Raw genomic sequence first — 15,413 nt, forward strand, 5'->3', positions numbered from 1 at the left:
TAGCTGTTATCCGTTGCTGAGCTCACACATCAGTAGTTTTGTTATGGTGAGTGATCATGAGTAAGTAACCAATAGTATATGCAATAACCTCATCTGGCATCATCATTTGCAGAGCTCATGATGTGTGCCCTCCCTCAACTGCACCAGCACCCAGTGGTGTAGAATATGCAGCATCACTGCTAAATGATGCATGTAGAGGAGTGTTGACCCCTATGCAGTATACAAAGTGTACATTGCATTTTTTTTATTTTTTAATAATGTTTAGCATGTTGTTACCTGATGTTAAAAAAAAAAAAGATTTTTAATTCTGTATTTCACCCTCTTAGAGGTTTTCCTAAAATATGCTATGCTCTTCCTCAGGGTTCAGGCTATCTCCAAACCAGATTTCATCAAGACTGGTTCAGTGGTTTGGTTGTGATACTGTAACTTATTGAGTACTGTTTAGTACTATTAGTGTGGAATGATGGATTAAATACATTGAGGATAGTATAAGCATTGCATTCTGGCTGTTATTCTCAGCTGCACTCTCATATCAATGAAATGGCATGAAATGTGGATATGGTTTAATTGCCTAGGAGACCCAATTTGGGATATTAGCCACTTGATGCCAGTCTTTTTATTTTATGTTACTTCGGTGAGTTGCACATTGATGGTGATAAAATGGTGATGCACATGCGTGCACAACCCCCCCTCCCCCCCCCCCCCCCTCACACACACACACACACACACACACACACACACACACACACTCTCTCTCTCTCTCTCTCTCTCTCTCTCTCTCTCTCTCTCTCTCTCTCTCTCTTCCTGAGTTATAAAAAGCATTAAACTGATGAAGAAAGATACTAAATACAGTAATTTGGACAAATTTTATAATAATAGTATGTGCAACCCCCCATGAACCATGGACCTTGCCGTTGGTGGGGAGGCTTGCGTGCCTCAGCGATACAGATGGCCGTACCGTAGGTGCAACCATAACGGAGGGGTATCTGTTGAGAGGCCAGACAAACGTGTGGTTCCTGAAGAGGGGCAGCAGCCTTTTCAGTAGTTGCAGGGGCAACAGTCTGGATGATTGACTGATCTGGCCTTGCAACATTAACCAAAACGGCCTTGCTGTGCTGGTACTGCGAACGGCTGAAAGCAAGGGGAAACTACAGCCGTAATTTTTCCCGAGGACATGCAGCTTTACTGTATGATTAAATGATGATGGCATCCTCTTGGGTAAAATATTCCGGAGGTAAAATAGTCCCCCATTCGGATCTCCGGGCGGGGACTACTCAGGAGGATGTCGTTATCAGGAGAAAGAAAACTGGCGTTCTACGGATCGGAGCGTGGAATGTCAGATCCCTTAATCGGGCAGGTAGGTTAGAAAATTTAAAAAGGGAAATGGATAGGTTAAAGTTAGATATAGTGGGAATTAGTGAAGTTCGGTGGCAGGAGGAACAAGACTTCTGGTCAGGTGACTACAGGGTTATAAACACAAAATCAAATAGGGGTAATGCAGGAGTAGGTTTAATAATGAATAGGAAAATGGGAATGCGGGTAAGCTACTACAAACAGCATAGTGAACGCATTATTGTGGCCAAGATAGATACGAAGCCCACACCTACTACAGTAGTACAAGTTTATATGCCAACTAGCTCTGCAGATGATGAAGAAATTGAAGAAATGTACGATGAAATAAAAGAAATTATTCAGATAGTGAAGGGAGACGAAAATTTAATAGTAATGGGTGACTGGAATTCGAGTGTAGGAAAAGGGAGAGAAGGAAACATAGTAGGTGAATATGGATTGGGGCTAAGAAATGAAAGAGGAAGCCGCCTAGTAGAATTTTGCACAGAGCACAACTTAATCATAGCTAACACTTGGTTTAAGAATCATGAAAGAAAGTTGTATACGTGGAAGAACCCTGGAGATACTAAAAGGTATCAGATAGATTATATAATGGTAAGACAGAGATTTAGGAACCAGGTTTTAAGCTGTAAGACATTTCCAGGGGCAGATGTGGACTCTGACCACAATCTATTGGTTATGACCTGTAGATTAAAACTGAAGAAACTGCAAAAATGTGGGAAATTAAGGAGATGGGACCTGGATAAACTGAAAGAACCAGAGGTTGTACAGAGTTTCAGAGAGAGCATAAGGGAACAATTGACAGGAATAGGGGAAAGAAATACAGTAGAAGAAGAATGGGTAGCTCTGAGGGATGTAGTAGTGAAGGCAGCAGAGGATAAAGTAGGTACAAAGACGAGGGCTGCTAGAAATCCTTGGGTAACAGAAGAAATATTGAATTTAATTGATGAAAGGAGAAAATATAAAAATGCAGTAAATGAAGCAGGCAAAAAGGAATACAAACGTCTCAAAAATGAGATCGACAGGAAGTGCAAAATGGCTAAACAGGGATGGCTAGAGGACAAATGTAAGGATGTAGAAGCTTATCTCACTAGGGGTAAGATAGATACTGCCTACAGGAAAATTAAAGAGACCTTTGGAGAGAAGAGAACCACGTGTATGAATATCAAGAGCTCAGATGGCAGCCCAGTTCTAAGCAAAGAAGGGAAGGTAGAAAGGTGGAAGGAGTATATAGAAGGTTTATACAAGGGCGATGTACTTGAGGACAATATTATGGAAATAGAAGAGGATGTAGATGAAGATGAAATGGGAGATATGATACTGCGTGAAGAGTTTGACAGAGCACTGAAAGACCTGAGTCGAAACAAGGCCCCCGGAGTAGACAACATTCCATTAGAACTACTGACGGCCTTGGGAGAACCAGTCATGACAAAACTCTACCAGCTGGTGAGCAAGATGTATGAGACAGGCGAAATACCCTCAGACTTCAAGAAGAATATAATAATTCCAATCCCAAAGAAAGTAGGTGTTGACAGATGTGAAAATTACCGAACTATCAGTTTAATAAGCCACGGCTGCAAAATACTAACGCGAATTCTTTACAGACGAATGGAAAAACTGATAGATGCAGACCTCGGGGAGGATCAGTTTGGATTCCGTCGAAATGTTGGAACACGTGAGGCAATACTGACCTTACGACTTATTTTAGAAGAAAGATTAAGAAAAGGCAAACCTACGTTTCTAGCATTTGTAGACTTAGAGAAAGCTTTTGACAATGTTGACTGGAATACTCTTTTTCAAATTCTAAAGGTGGCAGGGGTAAAATACAGGGAGCGAAAGGCTATTTATAATTTGTACAGAAACCAGATGGCAGTAATAAGAGTCGAGGGGCATGAAAGGGAAGCAGTGGTTGGGAAAGGAGTGAGACAGGGTTGTAGCCTCTCCCCGATGTTATTCAATCTGTATATTGAGCAAGCAGTAAAGGAAACAAAAGAAAAATTTGGAGTAGGTATTAAAATTCATGGAGACGAAGTGAAAACTTTGAGGTTCGCCGATGACATTGTAATTCTGTCAGAGACGGCAAAGGACTTGGAAGAGCAGTTGAACGGAATGGACAGTGTCTTGAAAGGAGGATATAAGATGAACATTAACAAAAGCAAAACGAGGATAATGGAATGTAGTCAAATTAAATCGGGTGATGCTGAGGGAATTAGATTAGGAAATGAGACACTTAAAGTAGTAAAGGAGTTTTGCTATTTAGGAAGTAAAATAACTGATGATGGTCGAAGTAGAGAGGATATAAAATGTAGACTGGCAATGGCAAGGAAAGCGTTTCTGAAGAAGAGAAATTTGTTAACATCGAATATAGATCTATGTATCAGGAAGTCGTTTCTGAAAGTATTTGTTTGGAGTGTAGCCATGTATGGAAGTGAAACATGGACGATAACTAGTTTGGACAAGAAGAGAATAGAAGCTTTCGAAATGTGGTGCTACAGAAGAATACTGAAGATAAGGTGGATAGATCACGTAACTAATGAGGAGGTATTGAATAGGATTGGGGAGAAGAGAAGTTTGTGGCACAACTTGACTAGAAGAAGGGATCGGTTGGTAGGACATGTTTTGAGGCATCAAGGGATCACAAATTTAGCATTGGAGGGCAGCGTGGAGGGTAAAAATCGTAGAGGGAGACCGAGAGATGAGTACACTAAGCAGATTCAGAAGGATGTAGGTTGCAGTAGGTACTGGGAGATGAAGCAGCTTGCACAGGATAGAGTAGCATGGAGAGCTGCATCAAACCAGTCTCAGGACTGAAGACAACAACAACAACAGTATGTGCAACAACATCTGCTGCCTTTATGTGTCTGTTACCCACTGCTGCCCTCAAATATCATATTAAAATGTAACCTCACTAAAGCCTCCCAGATTTAATGTGTAAAGGTATGACTTCTCTCTGTTTGTCATACAGCATTTAAATGGTGCTGCAATTGTGAGTCTTAAAGTCTATCAGAAGCTGTAAGAGATGCAATTGCTCTGCAGCTAACATGACTTGTGACTGACATTAGTATGAAAGTATAGACTAAGAATGTTGAGGACTGTGTAAGCATTGCATGCATTACATTGAATTTTATTATGTGGTACATATCAAATGTGAAGTTCAAAAGCCTCAGAGTAAATAACTTTTTCAAACAGCAATTATGTTTCCTTATTTCACATTATACTCTTGACATCAATAAATGTCTTGTACTGCACACTTTCTAAAGTAGCGTATGTTCTTATGTAGCCTTCAGGCTATCTCCATACTTCATTTCATTTTGGTAAAATGTTTTATAAAGCCAAGATTGCATGAATATTTCCTTATTTTTAACAACCAATTTCAACAGACTTTGCTGTTGTTTTGAGGTCTTCAAAATTTTTGTTACAAAACATGTTCATTATGTGTTGGAACACCATGCCAAGTTGTCACTGTACCATATATAACATCGAAGGTGGATCATCAATGAATGGAACATGTCAGGATAATGTAAACAAATGTGCTGTTTTGCATTTCATTTTACATTGTGATCTTTATGACATACAAATCATCTGTGAGTGCTACATGTATGGATTTGGCCATGTGGACAAGGTAGTTTTTGATTGTAAATCTTTTGTATCTGTCAAACCTTTGTATAATGTGCTACATCTCATCCACTAACATGACAACTTGGTGTGAGATTCCAACTCAAGATGAAAACTTTTTGTAACAAAAATTTTGAAGACCTGAGTATAAGAGCAAAGTCTGTTGAAACTGGTTGCTGAAAATACAGAAATATTTATGAAATCTGGGCTTCAGGAAGTGTTTTACTGAGTAAAGGAAATCACTACCCATTTTTAATATAAAAAAATTCAATAAAATTGATTCAGTTGTTATATGATAAAGCATAACAAACATAGCTACTTTCATCTTTACAGTATTAAGTATGGATTGGTGAAGGCTAACTGTGACTGAATAAATAATAGAAATGGCATGTAATATCCTTTAGAATGGTAGAAAATTATTTAGAACTGGTAACCCAATGATGAAATATAGGTTACCTACTTTCAATAATATTATGAAAGATAGGGATATATGCATACTAATTACACACAATCATAAATGAAGTTGTTTTGTTTAATTGCCATCTGTGTCTTCTGTGCGACTGCAATCAGACACATTTTAGTAAAAGAAAGATCATGACTAAAAAATAGTAGTGCTGAATAGTTTGAAGGACTGCATTTTACAAGTTATGCAGTTTTGTCAATCTTATGAAAGCAACATTTTTCAATAGCAATAAACACTTCATTTTGTAAAAAAGATAATGATTTTTAAATAGAAGAAAAACTGAACTTCAAAATGAGTATACCAATACTGGAACAGTCTCATATTAGTGAGATAAAACTTTTCAGTGCCTGAATGTGAAATTGCTTATTTATTGAATAAAAAATTTCTGCATTGAAACTGTGTAATATAAGCTGTACTGTAAACAATTTGAAAAACATGTTTCATTAATGATTTTTGACATTTTGATATTTTCTTTAAATTCGACTAGGTTAGATATATGCTTCATACCCTGGATTGATAATGATGAGATGTTTGAGGATGTAGAACATGTCAGAAAAACAAAATTATGTACCAAATATTTACAAAAAAAAGAGATATTATATTGTTCCTCCCACAGGTTGATAGTGAAATAATGTTCATGCATATGGAACAAATAAAAAAATCTGAAACATATTTTCATTTAATAGATAATGTCATGTCACAAATATACTTCCTAGCAAAAAAAAACTGAAGCACCCAGAGGACATGGTGAATGTAGTTGCATACATCCACAGACCATCAATGGGATTGGAGTTGCTGTTCTCTGTGACAAATGGCCACCAGCATGCATTTGCTTTGGGCATTTTTAGGTTTGTTATGAGGCATCATGGGGCATATATGATCACTGTGAAGGGCTTGGAAATGCTGAATACTGATGTGATATAGGGTTATCTACACTTGACAGATTTGAAAGTGGCCTAGTGTGGGTCTCCAGTTGAGCACCTTGTCAAATCCACCTGATAATAAAGAAAAAGTAATGGATGCTCTGCAACATTCTGTGTCACCCTGTGAGTAGTTGCAAGAGGTGGGGGGTGAGCATCAAATGAAATATGTAATGGAAACTGATTAATAATTGCTGCTTCAATAATTTTAAAAAATTTGGAAAAAATAATTCAAAGAAATTGGAAGGTACACATATCCTGAGTAAACTTCAAGTGCCACTAATATCAACAGACCTTTAAAGTCAATACATTTTTCCATTCATATTCATCATCTAAATGTTCATACTTCTTTTTCCTGTTACCACTATTGTGCATAGAGCTTGGTACGACAATACTGATTCAAGATCACCTCTTCTCTGCTCAGGCAAATTCTTCTCATCTGCTTTTATTATCTTGATGCAGGATTCTTGTCATACTGATTCCAGAACACCCCTCCTCTGTTCATGCAAATTCTTCTTGTCGTCATGAATGTACAAATAAACTTTGCTTTCCTAATAACTTTTTATGACACTTCTGTAATGTACGGCTGGAATACACATTATTTTAATAGTATTAACTCGGTTGTTAAAATTTTAGCCCTTATAGAGACAAACAGGTGAATATGCAGAAATTAAATTGTTTCTATCCCAGCATCATCGCTGGTAGCAAATAACTTATTATTTTAGATACATGTATCTGACATGTATAAAAAGAAAAGAACGAGAAGAGAAAATAATAATAATAATATGATTCTTTACCATTGTCCCCCCTGAGCACTGACTTCATACAGAGGTGCACAGTGTTTGAGCTTATTTCTCTGTTCGATGTTGATAATCCTTACCAGTATGGGCATAGCCTTCATTTTTAAGCCATTGGAGTTATCCTATATGGCTGTCACTTTACATGGACATGTCAGGTTTCCTTACAATATATGTGCATAAGTTTCCTTTCATAACAAAGTGCTTGCTGTAGCTGCTTAGTCCCATTATTGTCAGTCAGTATCTACCCAGTGTTTACCTTGCAAAGCATGTGCACACAGCTTAACGTCTGTTACTGTCCCTGCTAATGTCTACGTAGTCTCTACTGCAAAAATTTGTGAAGCTTGTGTTCAGAGGTGGGATCCTTTGTTAAATCTTTGATGCGGTGACAACTGGTTTCAATATCAGCAGCCCGAGGAATTTATTCCACCTTGCTGCTCACTTATTGTGTGTTCACCAGCTGTACATCCAACATCCATCAACAAGGTAAGTTTCTTGCCGCTTTTACAATGTTGTCGAGCACAGAAAATTCATGTTACAAGAAGCATTGTCACCTTTAGTTTATAATGAGCACACCCAAATATCTCACATACACAATTAACACTTGGCAGGCAGGTTTCATATGTTTTTGCACTTTGTTTTTCAGCATCTTTCATATCACGGCATTATACAAAGTTCCTGTAGTGTCCTTTCCAAATACTACACACACACACACAACAAAAATACAAATATAACTACAGAAATAAAGTTGTCCTATTCATTTGCTGAGATGCGATTATCTTTGCTTATATACATTATAGTTTGATTGTCATTTTGCATTAGTGCATTTTGTTAAATTATAATTTCATTACATTGTTCAATTCCAATTATATGAGTACACTTATTACTGTCATTCTTTACATAACATTCATACAATAATAGATTTGTTTTCCTTCATGGCATAAACTGACATATATTTCATTTCAATTTACAGTGACCTCTTGTCGCAGCATATTATCAATTTCAAAGAATTAAAGAAGTACACAATAGTTGCTACAATATATTCCATGTGCTGCTCAAATAACTATGTGTGTCTTTGCCTCTCCCGCATTCTCCAAACTACAGGGTTGAGGAAATTTTAGATAAAGGCATTAATGTGCTCAGTTATGTCGTGGTACTAGACTTGACTTTGATCCCAAGAACAAAATAGTTTGTTGTTTATAAACACAACTTAAACCTGACAATACCAGCAATGTCAAATACTTATTCAGTGTTTAAAGTGCAGTTCAGTATTTACTGTTATGTTCATTGTATAAAGGATAACCATTTCATATGCTGAGGTATAGAGAGCTGTATCTTCAATAATATATGGTATGTACAATGAGTGTAAAACAGTGTTTGTATAAGTAAAGCACGTGCATAAAAAATTCAATGTAAATCAGTTGTTTGACACTTTCATGGTTAGTCAACACTCACAGTTGTTTGGTTTCAACCACTTTGTTTATTTGGTAGTGCTCAACCTCAGTTCATCATAGTGATATGTGATCTTTTGCAACTGTTTCCTTCTACACATATTTTCACACTGTTACATTTATATGTATCATAACCTTATAACTGTATTTGTCTTGCAGTGCAGTCCTGCTTATTTTTATACAGTACCTAACACTCAGCAAGCATTTATCTTTCTTCATTTTAGCATGTGTTGCTGCATCATTCCCTGGAAGAAAAATCTTAAAACTAAATCTTCACAGATAAGTGTACAGTGACTTGAAGGTTACTAACACTTCTTTCATATATTCAACCATGTATTATTTACTTCAGTGTTCAATCGTGCTATCACAAACTCATTTAATGTTACGTGTGCATCTCTACTTACCTTATAAATCTGAAAGATAAAGTGTGTTATGGACATGGTGTGACCTCTTATTCAGTTTGCCACTTATCTGGTACTCACTTCTTTACCTGCAGCAAGAGTTTTCTGGTCTCTCAATTATAATTAGTGTGTATGCTTTCAATACTTAAATTTGTAAATGTATAGATACAATGTATACAGCAGCATAACTTCAGTAAATATCTGGTAGTTTAGGATCCCTTTTCATGTATTTAATCTCATTGCTTTTGTGCATTGTGTAGATAGTCATAGTTGTTTACAGACTCTCCCTTAATTTTCTATGTCCCTGTTTACACAATAGGCTTTAAAAATGCTAGTGTAGGCTGTAGCTCATAGGGTTTGTTTGTTTTGGGTGCTCCAACACTTTCAGCTGCATCTGGCATGCACACACTTGCAATTTGTTGACTTGCTTTCTCTCCAAAGTGCATACGCTGCATCGCTCTGGTACCACTAACATCAAGGCAAGTTGTATATTGCATTACGCACAACCACGCATTTCACAATTTCATTTATTCATTTACAAAACATCTTTCGTAACACTGCCAACATTCTTACACTGTCAGAAACACTTTCCCTAATATCTCATCATGTTATAGGTGTGCTCACATTTACTGATAAACCACTGTCATTAACACCAAATTCTGTATCATTCTCCATGATAAACTAGAAATTTTAGAATGTAAGCACTTATCTCTGTGTCTTTGGTCGTTGGTGTCCACGGTTTCAAAATTCTTTCAATTCCAGAATGGTTTGATAGGTAGTTTCACTCTTTTTCTCCTCCCAAAATAGACGTATTTTCTTCTGGAGAATTCACTGACACGTCATAAATCCTCTTATCCTCCACCACTTCAAACATAACCAGGTCTGGAAGTCCAGCTCTAATGTCAAATCTAACATAACTTCTCATACCAGCTCCATTCACCAAATCTAACATAGCAATCCCATCAATTCAGGTTTAACATAGTACAGCTGATTGTACCATGTTTTACATTTTTGAAGGTGATAACTTTGCTGCAGAAAGTCTTGGGTCACTACCGGATGTACACCAATTAATCTGCTGACAACACTTGTTTCTTTGTCACAACTTTACAGGCACCAGAACACACCAGCTAGTACTCCAACTGCACTCCGCCCTCCTCGAAGGCTTTGGACTAGGTGTATCTATACATCTTTTAACAATTATGTTCTTTTACATTGTTATGTTATTTCATGTTTGATGTTACAACTGCAATAAGTTAATCCAGCAAAAACTGACATTACAGAGCTTTAGCGGAAATTAAAACGAGTGCAATGATTATGCATATTTCCAAAATTAACGACCTTCTGCAAGTGCAATTTTGAAACATACATACAGTTAACAGTTAAGTTCTTATTATTCAGTCCAGAACATTCTTGAATATCTTTACGTAATTTAATTAATTATGCTATTTTATGAGCTGGTAATATTTCTACAACATCAAAATGACAATTCAAATATTCAAAAGGACTTTTTTACAACATTTAATGGCTAAAATATGGAATAATTATGTACACCACAAAATCTGTAAATCATGTTATGAAAGATTAATGAATTGCTCTTCTAACATTATTTGTGATACAAATTATCTTTCTGAGGTTATGTCTTCAGTTTAAACAAATTTTCTCTAGTTTTCATAATATGTGGACATTGCACTGAATTTCTCTATACAATGTTCCAGAAACATTAATTATGAGTTTAATTACAGATTTTTAATTGGTGATTTCCATAATAATATGTTGTCCTGACTTGCAAAGGTACACAAATGTTAAGTTTTTAATGGTTTACACAGTTAATTTGCGTTATCATAAACAGTGAATTTTAATAATTGAATTATAATTACAAAGCAATGAAAAAGGTTACTAACATTTATACATTATTAGCACTGTTTCCACAACTTGTTCTTTCTCTTCAAAACATCGCAAAATTCATATCAAAATGATAATGATTTATTCTGACTGTACATTACTTTACCTGATTAAGAACATACATTAATTTGTCTGTGATACAGTTTAACATTTTTGTTGCAACATCTGTTTTAACATGTATCACATGCTACAAAACCTGCTGCATTGGGTACTCCACATGACCAAATTAAGCCTGTTTTGTTACATGACTCCCCTCTCCCCCATCATCACTTCTACATGAAACATGATGATGTCCCTACTTTAAAAACCTGCACAATAATAATAATAATAATAATAATAATAATTTTTTTACATGACTTTGGTGTCTCCTTTCTTGAGGAATGGTGTTTCCTTTCTTGAAGAATTTTCAGTCCCTATCTGATACTTGGCATGGCTACCTTGAACACTGCTGGCTACCATAGGCTGCAATAGCACAGTCAGCTATGAGTACACAGTATACAGTGGTCAAATTCAGTTAGGAATGAGTGAAGGAGGGCTCATTACTTTTTTGGACAGATTGTCGAGGACAAAACAGGTTCACAGGAATTTTTACATGTAATTATACAATACTTGTATATAAGCAAGTATCAGTTCTTGAGACAAGCACTTTGATTCACTCACTTTTGTGCTTATTGTGTCAACGTTTACTTCTTCTGCTGACGACTGTTCATTATTGTATATATGTTGACAAACATAACTATGGGATTTACCAATTGAACTTCAAAGTCATGAGTAACTTCAGTTTTACATCTGTTAGTACTTCCCCTCATTAGGTCTGTTACAAATAATTGGTTACTTACAGCGAAATGACATTGGCCTTTTCCTATATCAATTTGTTCTTGGTGTGGCCTAAATGTATCCATACCAATTAAACAATCAACTATTAATTTCTCTACTATCAAAAAATTGCACCATACAAAAAACTGTCCTAATTGTATGGGAATTTGGGAATTAAGGCTTGTACCTTGACTCCTTTCAATTTCTGATCAGTGGCAGTTCGTACCTTGTGATTTTGCACAGGCAGTGTGGGTATACGTCCACATTTCTTCAGTTCTTGAAAGCATCCCTGTCACATCAAATTAGTCGAAGCACCTGTTTCAAGCACAATAGGTACATCAAGGTCAAATATTCTGGCTTTAATAGTAGCTTGTACCTTGCCCTCTGTCAACTTTTTCTGTGTACCCTCCTTTCCTTGATACAGGTCATCTCTCACATCATTACCATGATTGTATCTGATAAAGCAAGTCTCGATCAAGCTCGTGCCTCCACTCTCCTCCAAGGTCAGAGAACATGGTCCTACCGTGACTGGTTCAAGTTTTCTGGCATCACTGTTACATCTGCCTCTCAGTTAGGTGTAACTTCCACTGTGTAGACTGTTCCTGTTCGATTAACCAATTTGTGTCCCGTGAGAAGCTCAACTGAAATTATCTTTCCCTCCGTGCATCATTTGGCATATGTGTGTTATTTTGCCAGCTGAATTGTGCTGTCTGTGGGTTATTTGGGTGTCTGTTATTGTTTTACATTTGGCAAGCGATCAGCTGACTATTGCCAGTAGCTTGTGGCAGTATATATTGTACAGGCTGGCCATATGCTACTCACCCATTGTAATTGTTTTTGCTAAATTTTTGCCCATTTCTTTTATATCCAGCTTTGAATTTACAGCTTTCCCCATTTTTATTGTGATTACTGTTACCATTACCATATATCTGTGTGGGATAAGGTTCCCATCTGTGTTGTACTATGAATCCATATTTTCCTGCAAATCTCAGTGGCGCTGTTGGCATATTTACATGCTTGGGTTGTACTGCTCTCTCTTTGAATATCGAATCTATTGAGTCCATTACTGATGGAAAGTATTCAGTGTCATGTTACAGAATGCTAATGAGTTTTCCCCTAATGTGGGCTGAAAGATGGCCCTTTAAAATTTTCAGCACATCTATTTTATTCAAATATTTTCAAAATAGTCCTTTAAGCTTCCGTATTTGCAACTGAATGGAGCTGGGTTGAATACCTCATGTTTGAGCCTCTCTTGTAAGGCATCATACCAATATTTATCCAGAAAGGTTCTCTCAGTCTGTTCATAGTAGTAGCAAAGTTCAGCAGAACATCACCCTGCCTGTATCCAACATCAAATCTAATTTTCTGGGCTTTGGTCCAGGTACGAGGTAAAACATTTTGAAATGTTCTTATAAAGGACACAGGGTGTGTTCTTTTCCCTTCAGAGTTAAGTATCTGAAATTTTCGAAGCCCAAGTAATCCCTCATCTGCAAGTAATGTTGACAAACATGCCACGCTGTCAGTGACAGGTGTGTTTATGTTCACCTGTGGTGTACGCATGGCAACTGCACTTGCTCATCACTTAGAGCTGCCGGCAAGGGTTGCATTCTGTAACCTTTGTTATTTTCCTTCGCTGGGCTAGCCCCATATTGAGGGTAACCAGTAAAGGTATCTAACTTTTCTAAAAGCATATGTTTGTTTTCTGTCATAGGTTGTTTCGGAATGTCAGTAGTTTTAGCAACACTGCCTCATAACCTTTCCTCAGCTTCCGTTAGACCTGTATCTATTTTAGCTAGAAGTTGGCTTTCTTTCTCTTTTATAGCTTCTTCTACAGTATCTTCGTAAGTTTTACACTCTGACACTACCTTTTCAGCAAGGGTGCTGCCCTTATTCAGCATCCCGGCTTCAGCATTTTCAGTTATTTCCTTTACATCTGCACAAAACTTATCTCTCTGTTTTTTTGGCAAATTTAGACTCTAAACATAACCAGTCCCCTCTTAGACTCAACTTGTGTATTTCTGTAGGTAGATTTTTGCATACTTCTTGCATCTCACTGACTGTATCCATAACATTTTTTACCAACACGTCGACTTGGGATTGCGTCTCCTGGAGTTGAGAATGTGCTTCACTAAGGTTTTGTAACTCAGCTGCTAGTTATTGTTTATAGTCTATGGATGTTACATTTTCCTTTAATGTATTTATATTGAAGGACATGTTGGTAATTATTTCTTGTTGTAGTTGTTTTCTGAGCACTGTGAACTTTCTGGATAGTTTGACAGATAATTCAGTGTGTATAGTTTTGCTCACCTTACTGAACTGTTGACTAATACTGTTCTTGAAATCATTAAATGCCTGATTTTGCTGTGCAAACTGTTGTCCTATATTTTCCTTATGTCTCGTAAACTGCTGTGTAAACTGTTGTTATTAGTTGCATCAGCTGTGTCAAATTGTGTGCCTTGCTAGAATTTGCATTTCTTTCATGAACTGTTTCCAGTTCTTGTGTTTGCAATGTTGTGAGCAAATAATAAAAGGAATTTTCACTGTTGTGCACTTCAGTTTCACTATATGAAAAAATGTTGCCCACTGAAAAATGTGAAATCGTCTCATTGAGCATCATAAAAGTGACATCATAATTAGCCATATTATCATTTTTTAACCCTGCGGCAGGCGCGTGGCGGCATACAGTGCCGCCAATTTTGTTTTCTTTCAATAATTACGTCAGCTCACCGAGCACACGACAGTGGTGCTAGATATTCTTTGATTGTTTAGTCATGCGTCTAATTGCACTGTTGCGCCATCATTATACCCACCATAAGAGCTGTGGCTCACCTGTGAAATGGACGACTGCACTGAGATGGTACTGCGTACCACACATGCCTGGTAGTGTAAGTACATGTAGCTGTATCACTGTCAAATGTTTTGATGATTAGAAGTTTTGTTTTACAACTCTGTGGGTGAATGATAATTTAGTTACTAACATTGCTTTGGTATTATTATTTTATTGTATTTGGTATTATTGTATTTGGTATTACTATTTTATTGTCTCCCAGGTCTGCACAAAGGAAAGGACTAACACCAGAAGAAATTGAGCGTCTTCTTCTGCAATCATCTTTTGAAGAAAACTACGCAGATTTCTCTGACAGCAATGAGGAAGCACAAATAATTGAAACTGCAGATCATTACAGCGAATCTGAGCAGTCATGCATTGACAGGAATGAAGTGAAAGGAATGCCATGTGATGACAGCCATTTTTATATTGATAAGGACCAAGAAACTTTGTGGATAAATAATCCGATAGCACTGCCAGGGAAACCAAAATGTAAGAATATAATCAAAGTCCTACCTGGCCTGAAATGCATTGGTATAGAAGCTAAAACTGAAATTGAAAATTTTCTCAAATTGTTTGAACCTGAGATAATTGATTATGTTGTTGCAAACAGAAACCTGGTCTTGGCTCTGATGGACTGCCACTTGAAAGAAAGGGCTCAGCTCTCTACTCTACCATGAGATATTCCAGGGTATCTGTCACCTCATCAATCAATTCCCACTAATCACGATGAGGCTGTAAGAAGGTGTGGGAGGTGCCATCTTTGTGGTGGTAAAAAAAAAAAAATTAATAAAACTACTGTCACTTCCAATAGCTGCAAAAGTTTCGTTTGCAAGCAACATTGCCACAGTGTTGTCACATGTAATGATTG

The 15,413-nt window shown here is 36.9% G+C and overlaps 1 protein-coding gene across 1 annotated transcript in view; it reads left to right on the top strand.

Annotated features, from left to right (window-relative positions):
- The window catches only part of LOC126267855 (uncharacterized), a 52,704-nt gene extending 37,686 nt beyond the window's left edge, over positions 1 to 15,018 (top strand). The window contains exon 5 of the mRNA XM_049973165.1: positions 14,766 to 15,018. Within this exon, the coding sequence (XP_049829122.1) occupies positions 14,766 to 14,804 (39 nt within the window). The 3' untranslated portion in view covers positions 14,805 to 15,018. The remainder of the gene's footprint in view (positions 1 to 14,765) is intronic.
- The last annotated feature ends 395 nt before the right edge of the window (positions 15,019 to 15,413 follow it).

Source organism: Schistocerca gregaria, chromosome 4, assembly GCF_023897955.1.
Source record: "Schistocerca gregaria isolate iqSchGreg1 chromosome 4, iqSchGreg1.2, whole genome shotgun sequence".
NCBI lineage: Eukaryota > Metazoa > Arthropoda > Insecta > Orthoptera > Acrididae > Schistocerca > Schistocerca gregaria.